This window comes from Bos indicus x Bos taurus, chromosome 7 (genome assembly GCF_003369695.1).
Source record: "Bos indicus x Bos taurus breed Angus x Brahman F1 hybrid chromosome 7, Bos_hybrid_MaternalHap_v2.0, whole genome shotgun sequence".
Taxonomy (NCBI): domain Eukaryota; kingdom Metazoa; phylum Chordata; class Mammalia; order Artiodactyla; family Bovidae; genus Bos; species Bos indicus x Bos taurus.
In genome coordinates this window covers 61,225,753-61,249,493 of record NC_040082.1, presented here as the reverse complement: position 1 = coordinate 61,249,493, position 23,741 = coordinate 61,225,753, and the positions used below count along the sequence as shown (strand labels likewise).

Below are 23,741 nucleotides of genomic sequence, written 5' to 3'. Positions count from 1 at the left end.
ACAAGAGGCTGCCTTCAGTTTTTCTCCTGTTCTTCCAAACCAAAAGAGAATATCCCAGCATACCCATTGGCAATGTCGCAAAGGAACTGGCAGAAACATGGAACAGCATTTCAGCAGATGACAAGAAGCTTTATGAAAAGAAGGCTGCTAAGATAGAGAAAAAACATGGAGCAAAAAAGATAGTCATCAAGGCGGAAAAGAAGGATTAGAAAGAGAAGGAAGTTGAAGATGATAATAATAAGTAAGTTGATTCTAGTTTCCTGCTTGTCTAAAAGCATTTAACCTCCCTGTGCACAACTCACTCTTTCTAAAGAAAAAAGAACTGTAAAGCTGTACAAGACTTGGTTTTAAACTGTATAGTGCCTTTTTCTATATAGTTAACATACTACCAAATGTGTCTTTAGCTAGCCCTGCCCTGGTGGTATTTTCAATAGATACTAATTTTGCCTCATGTATTATGCGAGTTGTATTAATAAATTGGCAAAGAAATGTAAAGTAGGTTCTTGTTGGTGCACAAAAAATATCAATTTTACATAGGGATGGTAGTTTTACCATCTTCAATTGTCTCTGATGCATCCTATATGAATTATTGTTCTCTTAACTGAACACCACTTTGTAACTGCAAAAATAAAAAGTTGCCATTGTTTTATTGACATTCTAAGTGCTTCTCATATTAATACCATTTTCATATTAGAAAAAGATAATACCCCAAACTAATGTTTTATCTGAGATAATGTTACCTGCTGCACAAAATAGATTTTTTTTAAAATTTATTTTTAAGAAATAATTTCACATGTAGTTACATAAACCCTTAGGAGTTACTTTTTTAAGTAGAAGCATGACTTTTATAGTAAGACAGCTCATGATTTGTTCTTTGAGGGTTTTATTTTAATAAGATTATTCTGCAACTGGATGATGACACAGTTTAGGTTTGTTGGGATTATTTTTCAGCAGCCAATCAGCTAGCCAAATCTATGGAAAAGAAAAAAAAATCTTTATGTTAATTAATGTTCACATACTTTCTTCAATATATACTCTATCAATTTAAAACAGTTTCCAAAATCACTTTAGGAATAATAAGAAAATGACCACTAAAAATTGAAACAATAAGTATTACATTAGGCAATACTGTCAAGCATAGATCCAAATTGGAAAGGAAGGTAAAACTATGTTCACAGATAACATGACCCTTGTATATACAGGTATAATATTCCTCCACCAGTTTATTGTACTTTGCAGATACAGCTTTTTTCTTTACAAATTGAAGGTTTTTGAGCCCTCTGCATTGAGCAAGATTAGCAGCACCATTTTTCCAAGAGCAACTGCTCACTTTATGTCTCCATGTCTTTCTGTGTCTGCTAATTCTATAATATTTCAAACATTTTCATTATTGTTAGATTTGTTATAATGGTCTAGGGCTTCCCAAGTAGAGTGGTGGTAAAGAACACACCTGCCAATGCAGGAGACATAAGAGACGTGGGTTCCATCCCTGGGTCAGGAAGATCCCCCAGAGGAGGAAATGGCAACCCACTCTAGTATTCTTGCCTGGAGAATCCCATGGGCAAGAGGACAAAGGAGCCTGGTGGGCTACAGTCCATAGAGTCACAAAGAGTCAGACACAACGGAAGTGACTTAACACACATGTAGTGGTCTATGATCAGTGATCTTACTGCAAAATAATCATGACTCACTGAAGGCTAGGATGATGGTTAACATTTTTTTAGATTAAGTTACACACATTGTCTTTTTTAAGATATAATATTATTGCACACTTAATAGACTACAGAATAGTGTAACCCTTTTATATATGCATGGGGAAACCAAAAAACTTGTATGACTTGCTTTACTGCAATACTTGCTTAACTGTCGTGGTCTGGAACCTAACTGGCAACATCTCCATGGTATGCCTGTATAAAAAATTCCAAAGAATCTAAGAAAGCTACTAGAGCCAATAAATGAATATGGCAAAGTTGCAGGTTACAAGATCAATACACAAAATCAGTTGTGTTTCTACATATCAACAATGAATGATTCAAAAAGGAAATTAAGAAATCACTTTCATTTATAATAGCCTTGAAAAAATATCTAGGATAAATTAATCAACCTGTGTCCTGAAAATCATAAAACATTGCTGAAAGAAACTGAAAAGATCTAAATAAATGATAAGACATCTCATGTTCATGGATAGAAAGATTTAATAATGTTAAGATGCTAAGATGTCAATGCTACTCATAGTGATCTACAGATTCAACACAATTCGCATCAAATTTCCAACTGCTGTTTTTGCAGAAATGGAAAAATCAATCCTTAAATTCATATAGAATTTCAAGGAGCTCCAAATAGCTAAAAAAGTCATGAAAGAAATCCAATTGAAGAATTTTCCAATTTTGTTCTTCCCAATTTTAAAATCTTCTATAAAGGTACAGTGATCAAGACAATGAGGTATATAGATATACATACAGATCAATGGAATAGAATTGAGAGTCAGAAATAAACCCATATATATAATCAACAGATTTTTGACAATGGTTCCAAGCCCATTCAATGGAGAAGATACAGTCTCCTCAACATATGGTACTTAGAAACTGGATTTCCATAGGCAAAAAATGAAGTTGACCCCTATCTCACTTAATATAAAAAATTAACTCAAAGTTTATCAATAACATAAATATAAGAGTTAAACTCATTAAAATCTTAGAAGAAAATAAAGGAATAAATCTTTATGACCTTGAATTTGGCAACAGATTCTTAGATATGACACCATAAGCATAAGCAAAAAAAAAAAAGGTAAATTAGAGTTTATCAAATATTCACAACTTTCATGTATCAAAGGACATTATCAACCAAGTGAAAGGACATGGGGCTTCCCCTAGTGGCTCAAAGTGAAGAATCGGCCTGCCAGTGCAGGAGACATGGGTTCGATCCCTGATCTGGGATGATGCCACATGCTATGAAACAACTAAGCCTGTGTGCCACAACTATTGAGCCTGTGCTCCAGAGCCTGGGAACTGCAATTACTAAGTCCACGTGCCACGACTACTGAAGCCCGAGCACCCTAGGGCATGGTGCCTAGACAAGATAAGCCATCGCAATGAGAAGCCCTTGTACTGAAACTAGAGAGTAGCCCCCTCTTGCTACTAGAAAAAAGCCCACACAGCAAAGAAGATCCAAAAATAATAAATAAAATTATTATTTTTTAAAGTGAAAGGACAACCTATAGAAAGGGAACATATATTTGCAAATCATATAAATATTTAAAATCTATAACATATAAAGAACTCCTGCAACTCAACCACAAAAACAATTAAAAATGAGCAAAGAATATGAATATGAACAGACATTTCTCTGAAGAAAATATACAAATGGCCAGTAAACACTTGAAAAGAGGGTCAACATCATTTGTCATTAGGGAAATGCAAACCAAAGCCACAATGACAGGCCATTTCACATCTAATAAGATGGTTACAATTATTAAAAAAAAAAAAAAAGGAAAAGAACAAGTGTTGGCCAGGACATGGAGAAACTGGAACACTCATGCATTGCTAGTGGGAATGTAAACGGGTGCAGCTGCTGTGAGAAATAACTTAGTGGTTACTCAATAAGTTAAACTCAGAATGATCATATGACCCAGAAAATTCACTCTTAAGTACATACTTCAAAGAAATGAAAACAGGTACTCAAAGAGATACACCAGTGTTCACTGCAACATTATGTACAATAGCCAGAAGGGAGAAACAATCTAAGTATCTATCAACAGATGAATGGATAAATAATATATATGTATCATCAAATATTATTCAACTATAAAAGGGATAAAATTCTAGTACATGCTACTACATGAACTTCAAAAGCATTATGACAAGTGACGTAAGTCAGACACACAAAAAAACAAATATAATTCTTATATGTAACTTAGGTAAAATATCTAGAATAGACAAATTCATGGAGACAGAAAGAATAGAGGTTACTAAAGGGTAGCAGAAGGAGATAATGGGGAGCTATCGCTTAATGGTTACAGAGTTTCTGTTTAGGGTGATGAAAAAGTTTTGGAAATAGGTAGTCATGATGGCTATACACAACTGTGATTATAATTAATGCCACTGAACTGTACACTTGAAAATGGTTAAAATGACAAAGTTTATCTTATATTTACCACCAAAAAAACAAAAAAATTGTTAAGTATATATAGAAGTATTGAAAATAGTGTTAAAAACAATTGTTTATTGTGGTACTGTTATCAGAACATACAGCTCAACATAATGGAATACATGCTCACAAATAGAATTTTATATGTGACAAATGTGGCCTTATAAATCAATGTACAAGAACAACTGATCAGAAAAAAATCAATTTAGATCTTCATTTTGTGATATATATAAAAGTAAATTCCAGAGACATAGCAAAGTTAAAAATGAAAAAAACTATTAATAGAAGAAAATGAAAGTGAATATTTAGCAAAACCTTCAATGGAATAGAACTTTCTAAACTTAGATGATAAAGTAAAACTCACAATAAGAAAAAAAATTAAGGTTTGACTTACTGAATATTATGTAAAAGTCAAAATTAGAAGTTAAACAAAAAGGGAAATATTTTTGCAGCTAATAGAACAAGCTTGATATAACCAATACATAAAGAATTCTTACACCTATCCTTCTCAAACTATTCCAAAAAACTGAAGAGGAAAAAAATGCTTTCAAGCTCATTCTATGAGGCCAAGATTACCCTGACACCAAAACTAGACAAAACAACACCAGAAAAGAAAATTACAGGTCAGTATCACTGATAAGCATAGCAGCAAAAATCCTCAAAGAAAACTGAATTCTATACATTAAAAGAATCATACACCATGATCAAGTGGGACTTATTCCAAGGCTGCAAGGATGGTTCAATTTCTGCAAATCAATATAATACATCACATTCTGAAGTATAAAAATCATACAGTCATCTTAACAGATGAAGAAAAAGCTTTTGACAAAATGCAACATCCATTTACAATAAAAATTCTCAGCAAAGTGAGTATAAAGGGACGATACCTCAACATAATAAAGATCATATATGACTAGCCCACAGTAACATCATGTCCACTTTTTCCACTTTTATTCAGCATAGTGTTAAAAGTCCTAGCCACAGCAATCAGAAAAAATTAATTAATTAAAAAAATAAAAGAAATCTGAACAGGAAAGGAAGAAGTAAAACTGTCACAATTTGAAGATGACATGATATACAGAGAAAACCTTAAAGACAGCACCAAAAAACTGTTAGAACTAATAAACTCAGTGAAGTTGCACAGAACAAATTTAATACAGAAATGTGTTGTTTCTATACACTATCAACAAAAAGAGAAATTAAGAAATCAATCACATTTACAATTGCATTAAAAAAATACCTAAGAATAAATCTAACTAAGGAGGTAAAAGACCTGTACTAAGAAAACTGTTATTACACTGATGAAACTGAAAAACAAACAAATGGAAAAATACGTTACATTCATGAATTAGAAGAATTACTATTGTTAAAATAACCATACTAACCACAAGATTTAATGCAATCCCTATCAAAATAACCATAGCATTTTCCACAGAACTAGAACAAATAATTCCAAAACTTGTATGGAAACACAAAAGATATTCAATAGCCAAAATGATCTTGAGAAACAAGAACAAAGCTAGGGGTATCACATGCCCTGATTTTAAACTATACTACAGAGCTATAGTAACCAAAGCAGTATGCTACTGGCATAAAAACGGACACATAGATCAACAGAATAGAGAACCAGAAATGAAACCACATTTATATGGTCAATTAACTTATGCCAAAGAAGACAGGAAATACAGTGGGGAAAAGATAATCTCTTCAATAAATGGTTTTAGGAAAATTAAATAGCTACATGCAAAAGAATTAAACTGAACTACTCTCTCACACTATATACAAAAACAAGTGAAAGATGGATAAAGACTTAACTGCAGAGAAGAAACCATAAAATTCCTAGAAGAAAACACATGCAGTATGCAATTTTGAAATCAGTCTTAGTAATATATTTTTAAAAATAGTCCTTGAAATATAGTTAACTCACAATATTGTATTATTAGCAATATATTTTTGGATGTATTTTTCCTCAGGCAAGACTTCCCTGGTGGCTCAGACGGTTAAGCATCTGTCTACAATGTGGGAGACCAGGGTTCGATCCCTGGGTCAGGAAGATCCCCTGGAGAAGGAAATGGCAATCCACTCCAGTACTATTGCCTGGAAAATCCCATGGACAGAGGAGCCTGGTAGGCTACAGTCCATGGGGTCGCAGAGAGTCAGACACGACTGAGCAACTTAACTAACTAACTAACTAACTTCCTCAGGCAAGGGAAGCAAAAGCAAAAAAATCCAAATGAGATCACATAAAACAAAAAGCTTTTGCACAGCGAAGGAAACTATCAATGAAATGAAAAGGCAGCCTACTGAATGGGAGAAGATATCTGCAAACAATATATCTGATAAGAAATTAATATTCAGTATATACAAAGAACTCATACACCTCAACATCATAAAAACAAAAACTGAATTTAAAAATGGGCAGAGAACCTGAATAGATATTCTTCCAAAGAAGACAAACAGATGGCCAACAGACACAACATCACTAACCATCAGGGAAATGCAAATTAAAACCACAATGAGTTATCACTTCACATCAATCAGAATGGCTATCATCAAAAAGAACACAAATAGGACTTGCCTGGTGGTCCAGTCGTTAAGAATTCACCTGCTATCAGGGTTTCATACATAGCACCAGCTCCCTCGCTGCTATCTATCGAAAATCAGCCCTTGACACAAGGGTTTGAAAAAAATTAATAAAAAAGATTTTTTAAAAAATGAGAAAAACAAAACAGAAAAAATAACAGTTAAAAAAAAAAAAGAAACAAAACAAACAAAAAAAATGGAGGAAAAAAAGAATTCACCTGCCAATGTAGGGGACACCCATTCAATTCCTGGTCCAGGAAGATTACACATGTCCTGGAGCAACTGAACCCATGAGTCACAACCACTGAACCCATTCTCTAGAGCCCACATGCTGCAACTATTGAGGCCCTGAGCTACTGAGCTCCCTAGAGTCCATGCTCTAAAGCAAAAGAAGCCACTGCCACGAGAAGCCTGCATAGTGCAATGAAGAGTAGCCCTCATTCACTGCAACTAGAGAAAGCCCACGAACAGCAATGAAGACCAAAAAAAATAATTAATTTTTTAAAAAACACAAATAACAAATGTTGGCAAGGATGTGAAAAAAGGTAACCTCATGCACTGCTGGTTGTAATTTAAGTTGATATGGCCAGCAAAGAAAGTAATAGGCTCCTCAAAAAATTAAAATCAGGAGAAGGAAATGGTAACCCACTCCAGTATTCTTGCCTGGAAAAGTCCATGGACAGAGGAGCTTGGCAGGCTGCAGTCCATGGGGTTACATGACTGAGCACGTGTGCATGAGGGTGGAGGGTGATGGGTTGTAGCAATAACCTGGTAGAACTGAAAAAAAAAAAAAAAAACAATTAAAATCAGAACTACCATATGATCCAGCAAGTCTGCTTCCTGGTCTTTTTCTGAAGAAAACAAATACACTAATTTGAAAAGATATATGCACCCTTATGTTCACTGAGCATTTTTACAATAGCCAAGATATGGAAGCAACCTAAGTCAACAGATGAACAGGTTAAACAGATGTGACATATACATACACATACACATACATACTGGAATATTACTCAATAGGAAAGAAAATTCTCCATTTGCAACAACATGGATAAATCTAGAAGGTATTGTACTGTGTGAAATAAGTCAGAGAAAGATAAATACCATATAATTTCACTTATAAGTGGAATATAAATACTAAAACAAATGAATAAACAAAACAGAAACAGAGTCACAGATACAGAAAACAAATAGGCAGTTGCCACAGGGAAGGCAGGTTGGGAATGAGTAAAAGCGGTAAGGGATATTAAGAGGTACAAACTTCCAGGTACAAAATAAACAAGTCACAGGAATTAAATGTACAGGAGAATGGGGAATATAGTAAATAATAATAACAATACAATACATTTTATGGTGACAAATGACAACTAGATTTATCATATTGATCATTTTGCAATATAAAGAAGTATCAAATTACTATGTCATGCACCTGGAACTAACACAGTATTGTAGATTAGTTATAATTCAGTAATGGAAAAAGGAATTCTTACAAAACTCCAACAGATAAGTGGATCTAAAGAAAAATAGATAATTCACAAAGGAGGAAATACAATTAAACATAGGAGAAAATGTTTAACTTTACCAGTATACATATATATATATATATATATATATAAAGTTAAAGCAATTGAATTCTCATCTTTCATTTATTTTGTCTCTTATTAAGTCAGTCCGATCCCCACCCCAGTGTTTTTAACTTACATCTAAGACTTATATGGATGAAGTGAAACGAAAATTATACATTGGTAATCACAGTGTACCTTGGGATTGCCCTTTAAGGAAGCAATATGACAGTATGTATTGTGACTGAAAATATTTGTATTAGAAATAATAATGCAAAAAAATCAATAAAATTCTGAAAAAGAAAAGTAATAGAAAGGTTTAGAACTATCTGATTTTGAAATATATTACAAACCTATAATACTTAAAGCAGTATGGTACTTACAAATGAACAGACATATATAAATGAAATAAACCAACTCACCAAAATAGAAATAAACCCACAAAATGCATACAAGAACTTAGTATATATTAACAGCAGATTCTTAAATCTACAAGAAAAAAAATCTACAATAAAAACAACAAACTATCTTAAATCTACAATAAAAACAAACCATCAATAAATGGTTTGGGTCAACTGAGTAACCAAATGGAAAATTAAATAAAATGTGGCATCTACCTTACTTCCTGTAACAACAACAACAAAAAAATTCCAGACGATCAAAGACATATCCATGGGGGGTGGGAGGAAATATAATATTACAGTGTATTAGAAGGGGACTTTCCTGGCAGTCCCCTGGTTAAGACTTTGCCTTTCAGTGCAAGGGATGTGAGTTCAATCTCTGGTCAGGGAGCTAAGATCCCATATGACACGTGGACAAAAAGAAAACAAACATAAAAAACAGAAGTGGGCTTCCCTGGTGGCTCAGTAGTAAAGAATATGCTCCTGCCAATGCAGGAGACACGGGTTTGATCCCTGGTCCAGGAAGAAGTGTGTCACAACTATTGAACCTGTGCTCTAGAGCCCGGGAACCACAACTACTGAAGGTCATGCGCCCTAGAGCCTGTGCTCTGCAACAAGAGAAGCCACTGCAATGAGAAGCCTATGCACCGCAACTAGAGAGTAGCCCCTGGCCACCACAACTAAAGAAAGCCCTTGTGCATCAATGAAGAACAAGTACAGCCAAAAATAAGTAAATAAATAAAATTATTTTTAAGAAAGCTTTCCCTTAAAGAAGCAACATTATAACAAATTCAATAAAGACTTTAAAAACTGGTCCACATAAAAAAAATTCTTCATGAAAAATGTACTACAAGGCAGCATGAGAGAATGTTATTTATGATCTTGAACAGAAAACCTTCAAATATGACAGAAACCCAAGCCATAAAAGAGCTCAATAAATACAACTACATAAAAATTAAAATATATCATGAAAATAGTCAAAAAAGACAGTGATAAACTACAGAAATCTATTAAAATCTACTAATCAACAAAAGGTTGATTTTTTTAAACATATAGAGTACCCATACAATAAAGAAAATACTAGACAACTGAGCCCTGGCAAATGGATTAAGGGTATGAGGAATTTCGTAGAAAAGGAAATGCAAATGGCTCTAAGCAGCGTATATAAAAGATACTCAAACTCACTCATAACAAAAGAAATATAAATTAAGTTACAAGATACATTTTTCACCTATTACATTGGTAAAAAAAAAACCCACCAAGCTTGAAAAAACATCAGGCACTCTCATTCAATTTTCATCGGAGTATAAAATGGTACAACTATGGTGGCTTAGGCTGTAAAGAATCCACTTACAATGCAGGAGACCTGCGTTTGATCCCCGGGTTGAGAAGATCCCCTGGAGAAGGGAATGGCTACCTACTCCAGTATTCTTGCCTAGAGAATTCCATGGACAAAGGAGATTGACAGGCTACAGCCCATGGGATTGCAAAGAGTCGGACACAACTGAGCCACTAACACTTTCACACTTTGACTGTGCTGTGCTGTGCTAAGCTGCTAAAGATATGTCGAACTCTGTGTGACCCTATGGACCGTAGCCTACAAGGCACCTATATCCATGGGATTCTCCAGACCAAGAATACTAGAGTGGGTTGCCATGCCCTCCTCCAGGGGATCTGCCCCACCCAGGGATCAATCCCACATCATTTATGTCTCCTGCATCAGCACACGGGTTCTTAACCTCTAATGCTACCTAGGAAGTTCCCATACTTTCACTACAAAAGGCAATTTGCCAATATTTATCCAAAGTAAAAATGCACATATCAAAAACATCAAAATAACATTCTTTTTTACTCAGTATTTCATTTGTAGAAATTTATTCTATAGATATATGGTATGCTGATGAATAAAGATATTCACTGGAGCAGTTTATAATAAACAAGGAGTGGAAGCAAACTAAACAACCATCTATATGTGACTAATTAATAAATTGTAGAGAATCCCCTGGTAGTCCAGGGGTTAGCACCCTGCCTTTCTACTGCAGGGGGCAAGGGTTCGATTCCTGGTTGGAGAATGAAGATACCACAAGTCACACGCCCCGCCCCGCCCCCCAAAAAATTGTACAAATCCATAATACAGATTGCCATAAACTGTTCTTTCAAAATGGGGCAATTTTGTTTATAATGCTATTTAATAATTTACAATATAAAGTAAATAAGGTAAAAAGTTATCAAAAACAATTTTTAGTAACTAGCATTTGTATCTGTGTTTTTAAGTACATCTAAAATGATATGTTTATATACATATATAGATTTTCACTGAAAGGATATACTAAAGGCTGGTAACAATGATCAACTCCAAGGAACAACTGGGTGGCTGAGGAAGAGGAATGTAAAGGAGAGTATATATTTCACTATATATCCTTTTGGAACTTTTAAACTTTATACCATATTCAGACATTGCTTATTAAAAAATTAAACAGTTTAAACATGTAAGTTCTTTAAGGGTCAAAAAATTTTTTTTAATTTCATGTTTCAAATTATAATTTAACTTTTTGATCTCTTTCCAAAGAGATCAAATAATGAAATAATCTCAATGTGTGAAAAGCTTTATACTCGAAAGATGTTTACTGTTACAATATTTACAACAGCAAACAAACAGCAGAAGAATGGTAAAGATAACAAAAGAAATATGTAACTATTAAAATAAACTCTATAAAGCATACACTTAAAAAAATTAAAAAACAAAACAAAAAAACAACAACAAATAAAAACATACACTTAAATACAGCAATATTTATGGGATATGTTTACATATAGTGATATAAAAAAACAAAACCTGAGCAAAGAAAAAAAAGAGAACTGAATTAGTTTCTATAGAAATACAGACTTTTTTTAAAAAGTCCAAAAACAAAACCAGTAATAGCAGCAGCTAACATTTGAGCACCTACATATATGACATGTGAAGAATTTTACATGCACTAATACATTTAATCCTAATAATATCCATGCTAGCTAGGTAGGTACTAATATATTTATATCCTGTTCTTGTTGTTCAGGTGCCAAATCATGTCTGATTCTTTGCGACGCCATGGACTGCAGCACACCAGCTTTCCCTGTCCTTCACCATCTCCTGGAGTTTGCTCAAACTCATGTCCATTGAGTCAGTGATACCATCCAACCATCTCATCCTCTGTCACCTCCTTCTCCTGCTTTAGTCTTTCCCAGCATCAGGGTCTTTTCCAATGAGTCAGCTCTTCCCATCAGGTGGCCAAAGTTTTGGAGCTTCAGCTTCAGCATCAGTCCTTCCAATGAATATTCAGGGTTGATTTCCTTTAGGATTGACTGGTTTGATTTATTTGCTGTCCAAGGGACTCTCAAGCGTCTTCTCCAGCATTACAATTCAGAAGCATCAATTCTTCGGTACTCAGCCTTTTTTACTGTCCAGCTCTCACATCTATTCACGACCACTGGAAAAACCATAGCTTTGACTATACAGACCTTTGTTGGCAAAGTGATGTCTATGCTTTTTAATAGGCTATCTAGGTTTGTCATATCTGAGGTTAATGATATTTCTCCCAGGAATCTTGATTCCAGCTTGTGCTTCATTCAGCCCAGCATTTTGCATGATGCACTCTGCATATAAGTTAAATAAGCATGGTGACAATATACAGCCTTGACATTCTCCTTTCCCAATTTGGAACCAGTCCGTTGTTCCATGTCTGGTTCTAACTGTTGCTTCTTGACCTGCATACAGGTTTCGCAGGAGGCAGGTAAGGTGGTCTAGTATTCCCATCTCTTTAAGAATTTTCCACAGTCTACACAGTCAAAGGCTTTAGCATAATGAATGAAGCAGATGTTTTTCTGGAATTCTCTAGCTTTTTCTATGATTTTGGCACTCTGGTTCCTCTGCCTTTTCTAAATCTAGCTTGTACATCTGGAAGTTCTCAGTTCACATACTGTTGAAGCCTAGCTTGAAGGATTTTGAGCATTACTCTGCTAGCATGTGAAATGAGTGCAATTTTGTGGTAGTTTGAACATTCTTTGGCCCTTCTTTGGGATTTGGATGAAAACTGACCTGTTCCAGAAATATCAATAACCTCAGATATGCAGATGATACCCACCCTTATCACAGAAAGCAAAGAAGAATTAAAGAGCCTCTTGATAAAGGTGAAAGAGGTGAATGAAAAAGCTGGCTTAAAACTCAACATTCAAAAAAATGAAGATCATGGCATCTGGTCCCGTCACTTCATGGCAAATAGATGGGGAATCAATGGAAACAGTGACAGGCTTTATTTTGGGGGGCTCCAAAATCACTGCAGATGGTGACTGCAGTCATGAAATTAAAGGCCGCTTGCTCCTTAGAAGAAAAGCAATGACAAACCTAGATAGCATATTAAAAAGCAGAGACATCACTTTGCCAACAAAAGTCCTTATAGTCAAAGCTATGGTTTTTCCCTTGGATACTGTCTTGGATACTGTTTTTCCCTTGGATACTCCTTACTAGGAGATCCAACCAGTCATTCCTAAAGGAAATCAGTCCTGAATATTCATTTGAAGGACTGATGCTGAAGCTGAAGCTCCAATACTTTGGCCACCTGATGTGAAGAGCTGATTCAATGGAAAAGACCCTGATGCTGGGGAAGATTGAAGGCAGGAGGAGAAGGGGACGAGAGAGGATGAGATGGTTGGATGGCATCACTGACATGAGTTTGAGCAAGCTCTGGGAGATAGTGAAGGACACGGAAGCCTGGCATGCTGCAGTTCATTGGACTGCAAACAGACATAACTGAGTGACTGAAAAACAAAAGGATCTGTCATAGCTCTTCTTCCAAGGAGCATCTTTTAATTGCAAGATTGCACTTAAGATCTACAGTGATTTTGGAGCCCAATAAAATAAAAATCCCGTTCCCATTTTTTCCCATCTATTTGCCATGAAGTGATGGCACCAGATGCCATGATCTTCATTTTTTGGATGTTGAGTTTTAAGCGAGCTCTCTCACTCTCCTCTTTCATCTATATCTTACTAATGTGAATAAAGAGACTCAGGGAGAGGTTCAGTTCAGTTCAGTCGCTCAGTCCTGTCTAACTCTTTGCGACCCCATGAATCGCAGCACGCCAGGCCTCCCTGTCCATCGCCATCTCCCAGAGTTCACTCAAACTCACGTCCGTCGAGTCGGTGATGCCATCCAGCCATCTCATTCTCTGTCGTCCCCTTTTCCTCCTGCCCCCAATCCCTCCCAGCATCAGAGTCTTTTCCAATGAGTGAACTCTTCCCATGAGGTGGCCAAAGTACTGGAGTTTCAGCTTTAGTATCATTCCTTCCAAAGAACATCCAGGGCTGATCTCCTTCAGAATGGACTGGTTGGATCTCCTTGCAGTCCAAGGGACTCTCAAGAGTCTTCTCCAGCACCACAGTTCAAAAGCATCAATTCTTCGGTGCTCAGCTTTCTTCACAGTCCAACTCTCACATCCATACATGACCACTGGAAAAACCATAGCCTTGACTAGACGGACCTTTGTTGGTAAAGTAATGTCTCTGCTTTTCAATATGCTATCTAGGTTGGTCATAACTTTTCTTCCAAGGAGTAAGCGTCTTTTAATTTAGGTGTCTGGAATCAGAGTTGAGTCCAGGCAAGATGACTTCAAGACCATGTTTAGGAAATGGAACCATGAGTATCTTTTTCTTCCTTCTTTATGTTTTTCAGTAGTTTCAGGTTTCTTACTAAATTTAAAAAAGTACTATTTTCACAATGAAAGAGAATTATTAGAGAAATAACGTGTCAATTTTTTTTTTTGGTAAAAGTGGTAATGTTAACATGTGGGAAAGATTAAATCTTTTGTCTTCCAAAAAGGATTCCTTTTGAGAATTCTAACAAAGGCCAGACATATTATTTTGGTAGGGCTGATATTAAAATAACCTTCCCTGATTATCTCTAAGACTCTTCAGATGGGTGGGAGTATCTATAAGGAAGGATCCAGGCTGACAGTTGGCCCTGGATGATCATCCTACGTCCTCATACTCAACAGTTCTTCCACCTGAATGAGCAATGTTGAGGCATCGAGTATGTGAATAAATACAAATCTTCTATTTAGAAAATTTAGATATCACGAGAAATAAAAATGATTAACAAAATTCAAGTATATATCTAATTTTATCATTTGATTATATAAATTATACACAAAAACAATGCTGAGCAATTAAAGGATGCAATGATTGAAAATGTACTTAGAATGTTTTTTTTAAGAGTCAAAACACAGCAAGAAAATAAGCACAGTTGACCCTGGAGCAACAGAGATTTGAACTGTGGGGGTCCACTTACGTGGAGACTTTTTTCAATAGTAAATATGACAGTATTACACAATCCACAACTGGCTGACCACAGGATGCAGAAATCACAGATACAGAGGAACTGAGGATACGAGGGCCTACTATAAATTATATGCCAGATTTTTTAAAGTATTTATTTATTTTGGCTGCACTGGGTCTTAGTTGTTGCACATGGGAGCTCTTAGTATGCCAGACTTTTGACTGTGCAAAGGGTCAGTGCCCCTAAGTCCTACTCTTACTCAAGGGTCAACTGTAATCAAATGTCATACAAAAGAAAGTATCTAAAATGTATATAAAATAGCTTTGTAAAATGACTTTCTATATATTTCAAAGAATATTTTAATTCTGAAAGCTATAGACAGTATTCTTTAGTATGAATAAAAAGACTTCTTACAAAAGGATCTGCTGGTTTTTGCTTACAAAGTTCTGTGAGTCCTTTAAGCAGAGTTGGCGTTACATACAAATTTAAATAGTCCTTAGCAGCTTGTCCAACTGGAATGGGCTCAACAATCACTGCAAATACAAATGTATTCCCGTTAAAGCTAACATAAATGATGAAATATTATACGGTCATTAAAAAGGACACATTCAAAGAAATTTTAATGACATGAGAAATACTTGGTTTTTCTTTTTTAAAAAAAGTAAACAAATAGATACATAGCAAATAGTTCGTTCAAAAACAGAATCACACACACACAAAAATAAGACTCATACAAATAGCAAAAAATACATCAATATATTGATAGTGCTCACACATAAGATTCTGATTATGTTTTCAATAATCTCTTTTTTGTATTTCCATTTCCATTTTTTAACAGTAAATATATAATGGACAATGTTATGAAAAGCTAAAAGAATAAATATAATCTAGATTAATTCATCACAAAAATTAACTCCTGTCAACAAAATGGAGGCAGTTTGCACAGTGGAAAATCCCATGGACAGAGGAGCATAGTAGGCTACAGTCCATGGGGTCGCAAAGAGTCAGACACAACTGAGCGACTTCACTTCACTTCACAGATACAAGTGAATAATACATGCTTCTTGCTCTCTTATAAACTATTGAATATACATATAAATTCTATTTCTATGATAGTATATATTAATATTGCCACTTATTTTTCAATTTATCTAAGATTTAAGGAAATTTTAGTCTTTTCAGCTTTGTTTGAACACTATAGGTGACCCAGACTTGCAATACAACAAAAAACATTTTTCTACCAGAAACAAAAAGGGTCCCAGTATCTCTACATCCTTGCCATTGATCATAGCTATTCTAGTGGATAAGCAAAGGTATCTCATGGTGCTTTCGATTTGCATTTCCTCACTGATTATGCTGAGCACTTTTTCATGTACTTATTAGCCTGTTATCTTTTGTGAAATGCCTATTCAAATCTTTTGCACAGTTTTTAATTCAGTTGTTTGTATTGAGTTGTAAAAATTCTTTATATTAATATATTCTAGATACAAGTGCTTTATCTGATATATGATTTGCAAGTATATTCTCCCAGTCTATGATTTATCTTTTCATACATTTAATGATGACTTTTAAAGAAGAAAAGCTTTGAATTTTGATGTAGTCCAATGTATCAATATTTTATTTTACAGATTGTATTTGTGATGTCATATATAAGAACTCTTTGTTCAACTCAAGGTAATAATGATTTTCTATATTTTCTTCCAGTTAGAAGAGTTTGTGATATGAGCTCCCTTTTGCTTAGCAGTCAGTCAGGAATGATATACAAAACCCTATATGATGGGTCACTAAAGCAAGTTATAAAGATATTCTAGGACATATTCCTAATCCTTGAAAAAGCTGGTGCTCTTCCTAAAAACCAAAGCTAGTTTTTAGCTCTTTTTTTTTTTTAGTTTTTAGCTCTTATGTTTAGGTCTATTTGTGTGTGGTGTGAAGCAAGGGTCTATACTGGTTTTTGTTTTCGCATGTGGATATCCAGTTGTCTTTGCACCATTTGTTGAAGAGATCACCCTCTCCCCATCAAATTGTCTAGGCACTTTCATGGAAAATCAATTGGCCATAAATGTAAGAATCTACTTCTAGATTCTCAATCCTGCTTCATTGATCTTTATGTCTATACCTACGTCAGGACCATACAGCCTTAATTACTGTGGTTTCATAACAGGTTGAAATCAGGTTAGTGGAAGTCTTCCAACTTCGTTCTTCGCTTTCAAAATTGCCTTAGCTCTTCTAGATCCTTTACAATTCCATATACATTTTGGAACTGACTTGTTAATTTCTACATAAAAGCATGCATAGACTTTGATAGGGACTGCATTAAATTTATCCATCAATTTGGAGTGAACTGTCATCTTGACAATATTGACTCTTCTGATCCAGGAAAGTGTTAGTTGCTTGGTTGTGTCCCACTCTTTGCAAACACACAGATTGTAGCCCGCCAGGCTCCTGTGTTCATGGAATTCTCCAGGCAAGAAAACTGGAGTGCATTGCTATTTCCTTTTCCAAGAGACCTTCCTCACTCAGGGATCGAACCCAGGTATCCCACATCACAGGCAGATTCTTTACCACCTGAGCCAGCAGGGAAGCCCCTAAAAGGGGATGTCTATTTATTTAGATATTCTTTCATTTCTCTCAGCAACATTTTGTTTTGTACTCTTCAGTGCACAAGAATTGCACTTCTTTTGTTAAATTTATTCTTAAATATCTTATTGTTTTTGATGCTATTGTGAATAAAATTGTTCATCTTCATTTTTGGATTCTCTATTTTTGAAAATCATTTATTATTTGTCTCTGGCTATTTATTATTTGAATTTTGGAGACTTTCCACTAACCTGATTTCAAAACCTTTAATGAGGAACAACTGACACTTGGCTGCTGGGGAAGGGAGGCCAAGCCTGGCTGGTACCCTGAGGCCTGGGAGACTTGGATCTTCAGATAATATCAGAATTCCTCCTGGGAACATTGACTCTATCTATGTTTGGTACCTCTGAGATGAACTGATATTTCTCTGAGATGAACTGATGAATTGGAGCTATGGTACAAAAGAAGAAGTGCTGTCCTTGGTTACTTGACTACTTAATGATTGAAGGGGTCAGGCACGCAAGCAGTAATAGTGTGGCCCAGATTCTGGAACTGCTACTTGATGAGTACTGTGTGCAACAGCTAAAGAAGTTTGAGGGCGAGACCTTAGTGTCAGTCATTGAAGAGGGCCCGGAACTTCCAGAAGACGAGGAGAAAAAGAAATAGGAAGAGGGCCTCCCTAGTGGCTCAGTGGTAAAGAATTCATCTGCCAGTGCAGGAGACAAGGGTTTGATCCTTGGTCCAGGAGGATCCCACATGCTGTAGAGCAACTAAGCCCATGTGCCATACTAAGCCTGTGCTCTGGAGCCTGGGAACTCCAACTACTGAGTTCACATGCAGAAACTACTGAAGCCCATGCACTGCAGAGCCCATACTCTGCAACAAGAGAAACCACTACAATAAGAAGCCCATGCACTGCAACTAGAGAGCAGACCCGCTTGCAGCAAGTAAAGAAAAGCCTACACAATAACAAAGACTCAGCACAGCCAAAAATAAATAAGAAACAGGAAAAGAAAAAGTTTCAAACCCTCTGCAAAAGAGATGGTTGTATCAAACCTACTGGTGACATCCCTGTGCTGCATTGTCATGAGCACGTACAGCTGGATAGCAAACATGGAAAGAATCATGAAGGCTCAAACCCTAAGAGACAACTCAACAACAGGTCATAGTGATAGTAAAGTTGCTCAGTCGTGTCCGACTCTTTGCAACCCCATGGACTGTAGACTTCCAGGCTCCTCTGACCTTAGGATTTTCCAGGCAAGAATACTGGAGTGGGTTGCCATTTTCTTCTCCAGGGGGTCTTCCCAACCCAGGGATCAAACCCAGGTCTCCCGCATTGCAGGCAGTCTCTTTACCATCTGAGCCACCAGGGAAGCCCTGGCAGCAAAGAAGCACCTGGAGGTAAACCCCAGACCATTTCCTCATCAAGACCCTGAAGCAAAAGGCTGATAATAATGACAAGTCTTTGAAGGACCAGGTCATCCTACTGTATGAAGTGGCTCTCCTATCTTGACTTTGGTCTGGAGGATCCCCAGACCCATGCTAACAGGGTCTACAGGATGATCAAATTTGGTCTTGGTATCCACGAGAATTACCCCACTACTGACAACAGCAGTGCTGCCATAGCTGAGATGTTGCCCTTGGAAGGAGATGATGACCGTTCTCATATGGAAGAAGTAGACTAAGCTCTGCCTGAGGATTACGTGGTTACGTGTTCAACACTCTATCTCCATTTCTTCTGATAACATGTTTTCACATATTTATTTTTATTAGCATTTAAAAACATGTATGGCACGACAACTGCTTTAGGGGAAAGTTAAGATTTCTATTAAGTGTGATACTTTAGGCACTGAAGTAGAGCTAGCTTTTTTTTCCTAGTTTCATGTTGGCTTATTTTAACAGACAGAAGTAGTGTTTGTTGTACCGTGTATGTAACCTGTGTTAACTTCTCAATCTGAAGTGTGTAGCTATCAAGCAGATTCTTTAGTGGACCAAATCTCATCACTAAAGTGTTCTGAAGTATATACCTTGATGTTTAAAAGAAAAGTACTCATTAAAGCAACTTTCATTTTCTGCGATCTACTTTTTAAACCTTCCAACCCCTGCAGTCATAGTACCGATGTGCCAGGACCCTAGAAATTAGTATGTTAAACTGAACCAACTTGATGGGAGTCACTATCCATATATAGGGATTGTTTATAAAGAAAAATAATATTTAGAATAGCAAAATTATAAGCTTACCTAGGCATGTTGCAAAGCCATTTGAAAAATAACTCAGAACAAGTTTTGTGAGTGGAAATGTGGTGTTCAAGCCACACACTTAAGAGTTGGAACAAATACAGATATATAAAAAAGAAAAAAATGCTATTATGAAACCACAATATTAAGACTGTATGGTACTGACATAAGAACAAACAATAAAGATCAATGAAGCAGAACTGAGAATCTAAAAGTAGATACTTACATATATGGCCAACTGATTTTTGACAACAGAGTTGGATGAATTAATGAGATACTAAAACGTGCTTTCACGTTTCTCACATAAATAAATTTTCACTGTACTTTTAAAGGCTTTTTCATGGCAGAAGTTACACATTGCATTGTATATTTATTTTTCTGGCCTTTTAAAATAAAATCATCTTGACAGAGCAGGGATATCTTATTCATTTTTGTATTTCTGGCACAACTCAATAACTCAATAAACTTACTGAATGAATGGAATGTAGTAAAGCTTTGAATCAGCAATCCCTATCAAAAAGGAAGAGCACTAGCTTTTTCAAGAATTTAGGAATATGTCTTAGAATATCTTTGTAACTTGCTTTAGTGACTTATAGTATAGGGTTCTGTACATAGTTCCTCACTGCTAAGCAAGAAGGAGCTCATATCACAAACTCCAAAAACCTTCTCTCAAGGACTTCACATTCTCATAGCAAGAGATCTGCGGTGTAGTAGGTAATCATTTATATCTATCCTACAACTGCTGCTTCTCAAATGTCTAAGAGGATTAATTAATTAATAATATCAAAAGCAATACAAACTAACAGTCTAAGGATATAACCCTATGAGTAAGACAGGCTTCTAAAAAATTTGTTCCACTTAAGATAAATGAGTTTTTAACTCTATTTTAGTTAAAAGCTAAGGAGAAAAAGTATAATTCACTAGTAGGACAAAATCTAAACATCTACCACATCAAAAAGACATCTCATGTTCAAGATGTGCCCCCAAATAATACAGAAGCAGGAGAAATACAAGCAGGAGTGATAGATGAAACAAGACTGGTCTAAATCAACTATACTTCCATTTTTTTTTTAAAAAGCAGACAGACCAAAATCATTGAAACTGAATGATGGGTTCATTAGTGGCTTATTATACTATGTGATCTTCATTGTTGTTCACTCAGTCATGTTTGACTCTTTGTGACCCCATGGACTGCAGCACGCCAGGCTTCCCTATCCTTCACCATCTCCCCAAGTTTGTTCAAACTCATGTCCATTGAGTTAGTGATGCCATTCAACCATCTCGTCCCCTGTCATCCCCTTCTCCTCCTCCTTTCCCAGCATCGGGGTCTTTTCTAATGAGTCAGCTCTTCCCAACAGGTGGCCAAAGTACTGGAGCTTCAGCTTCAGTCCTTCCAATGAATATTCAGGACTGATTTCCTTTAGGATGGACTGGTTTGATCTCCTTGCAGTCCAAGGAACTCTCAAGAGTCTTCTCCAGCACCACAGTTTAAAAGCATCAATTTGTCAGCACTCAATCTTCTTTATGGTCCAACTATCACATCCATACATGACTACTGGAAAATCCACAGCTTTGACTAGATGGACCTTTGTTGGCAAAGTAATGTCCCTGCTTTTTAATATGCTGTCTAGATTGGTCATAGCTTTTCTTCCAAAGAGCAAGCGTCTTTTAATTTCATGGCTGCTATGCTATCTCCTTTTGTGTAAATATTCCAAAATAAAAACAGCTCCAAAGAAAAAGATACCTTAAGGGGATAGATACGACAGAAATTTCTGTCACAGTAAGAATTAAGTATGTAGTAAGCAAATTCTTTTGTGTATAGGTATCTTTAAAACAGTTTTTGGTTCAAAAATCCGAACTTTTAAATCTCCAAGACAATTTTCAGTTTTCTTTGAATAAATCTTTAGCAGAAAAATACTGAGGAATAGGTCTAAATTACTGAGAGAAAAAAAAGGCCAAAAAAATTTTCAAAACTGCCCAATGCTTTGGCTTTTTTCTATATAATGAAAATCACCAAATTTCTTTTCTGCTCTAAAAATATTATTGAAAATAAGAATATCAGTGTTGTTCCTCATTATACCCACTTCTAAAAAGCTTGTAACTTCACAGGATAGAAACAAAAAAAAGGGGATGGAGAACTATAAATTTCATAGAAGCATGAGTGTTTGTTAGATAAACAGTAAACTGTTATTAGAGAATATGGCAAATCCATCAAAAGTGCCAAAGAGTCTCTTTTCATTTGTAACAAATTCGACTAATGCATTTAGGGATAACTAAAAGGAATAATAACACAGAAGAAGAAAAACCCTTGATATGCCCAGTCCAAAATAAAGGAAAGAAAGGTAAACTCTTCTCAAAAGATTCCCTAGAGGTCACAATTTCATTCTGAGAAAAACATTAAGTTTTCTATTCTTGGCTTCAAATTGTTAAGTAACTACAACTTGAAAATATGACAATATACTGGAGATAAACCCTGTTATCTTCCTTCCCAGCTACATCTCCAAAATTAAGAGAGAAAGCAAACAAGTAAATGCAATTAACTAATTACTCATTTGTAACTCACCTGCAGGAAACATGAATCGAATTTCTCTTTCTGCTGCAGCAAAATCATTACTTCCATGAAGTGCATTTCTTAGCTCATCTGTGCCATAAATCGCCCTCAGACTGAAAGCAAGTTAGAAATGATGACCACCCAATCTGACATTCTTTCCTTACTTTTTACTTGTGTACTCTAATTAGAAATTTTACAGAAGCATCTCCATTTCTCACACATGGAGGTTTTAATCTATTTTGATTTTAAGCATAAATCTATCTACATGAGGGTCAAATATATTTAAATATGCAGGAGAGATATACTGAAAAAATAGTTATCTGGGTGAAAGAGAGGTGTTACCTTGTGACAAGTTAAAAAACGATGGTATTTTCAAAAGTGTCAAGAACTCAATGTCCTCTGGTTTCTAAACATTAAAGATAATGCTGAAAATCTGAGTTTCTAATCTCTATTACCAACATTCTACGAAATACCATCCCAATTATCCCATGAAAATTCCTATACCAGTGGCAGTTTAATTCAAGAATGAGAGGAAAATAAGGCTAGTCAACCATAAATCAAACATTCTCTGAGACCTGTTGTGGTATTTGATATTAAAGTACACATTTAAGTAGTTAAAACACAGAATCAACCTTCCCCACCCAACCCTGCATCACCACCAAAAAAAAAAAAAATCAGGTTATTCAGGAAAACTTTCAAATTAAAGGAAATTCTTATTACAATGAAATCAGATTTTTTCATTTTCATAGTTGGATTCCATTTCTCCTCTAGGAAAGTTACCTGTCTGGGTGTGTCTCCTTAGCTACTAAGCTATTACTTGGTCCCAAGAGTTCTTTCCAGTAAGAGATGGCGTTATATCTAGCTAATATCATGGCAACAAGTGGTCCAGAACTCATGTAAGCTGTTAAATTGGGGAAAAACATTTTCCCATATTGTTCCACATAAAAGTTACTACAGTGCTCAGGGCTGAGATGTAGTTTTCTTCTCTAAAAGAGAAACAAAGTCAACAAAAGCATTATTGACAGTTCAGTAATACCTCATTAAGTCACTAATGGGCTTCCCTTGTAGCTCAGCTGGTAAAGAATCCGTCTGCAATGCAGGAGACCTGGGTTCAATCCCTGGGTTGGGAAGATCCCCTGGAGAAGGGAAAAGCTACCCACTCCAGTATTCTGGCCTGGAGAATTCCATGAGCTGTATGTATAGTCCATGTGATCGCAAAGAGTTGGACACGACTGAGCGACTTTCCCAAGTCACTGATAACTTGAAATAGTACCAATCTGACCACAAAAGACACACGTGTACCCCAATGTTCATTGCAGCACGTTTACAATAGCCAGGACATGCAAGCAACCTAGCTGTCCATCAGCAGACAAAT

General features: G+C 35.8%; 1 protein-coding gene across 3 annotated transcripts in view; it reads right to left on the bottom strand.

The window, feature by feature from the left end:
- Nucleotides 1-753: 753 nt before the first annotated feature.
- NME5 (NME/NM23 family member 5) overlaps nucleotides 754-23,741 on the bottom strand; it is a 29,228-nt gene continuing 6,240 nt past the window's right edge. For 2 of the 3 annotated variants that reach the window (XM_027546402.1, XM_027546403.1), the window contains exons 3-6: nucleotides 23,147-23,352; nucleotides 22,379-22,479; nucleotides 15,415-15,533; nucleotides 754-972 (exon numbers count right to left, since the gene is read on the bottom strand). In XM_027546402.1, coding sequence (XP_027402203.1) covers nucleotides 898-972; nucleotides 15,415-15,533; nucleotides 22,379-22,479; nucleotides 23,147-23,352 — 501 coding nt within the window. In that variant the 3' untranslated portion in view covers nucleotides 754-897. The remainder of the gene's footprint in view (nucleotides 973-15,414; nucleotides 15,534-22,378; nucleotides 22,480-23,146; nucleotides 23,353-23,741) is intronic. The other variant, XM_027546404.1, reaches the window with a different exon arrangement.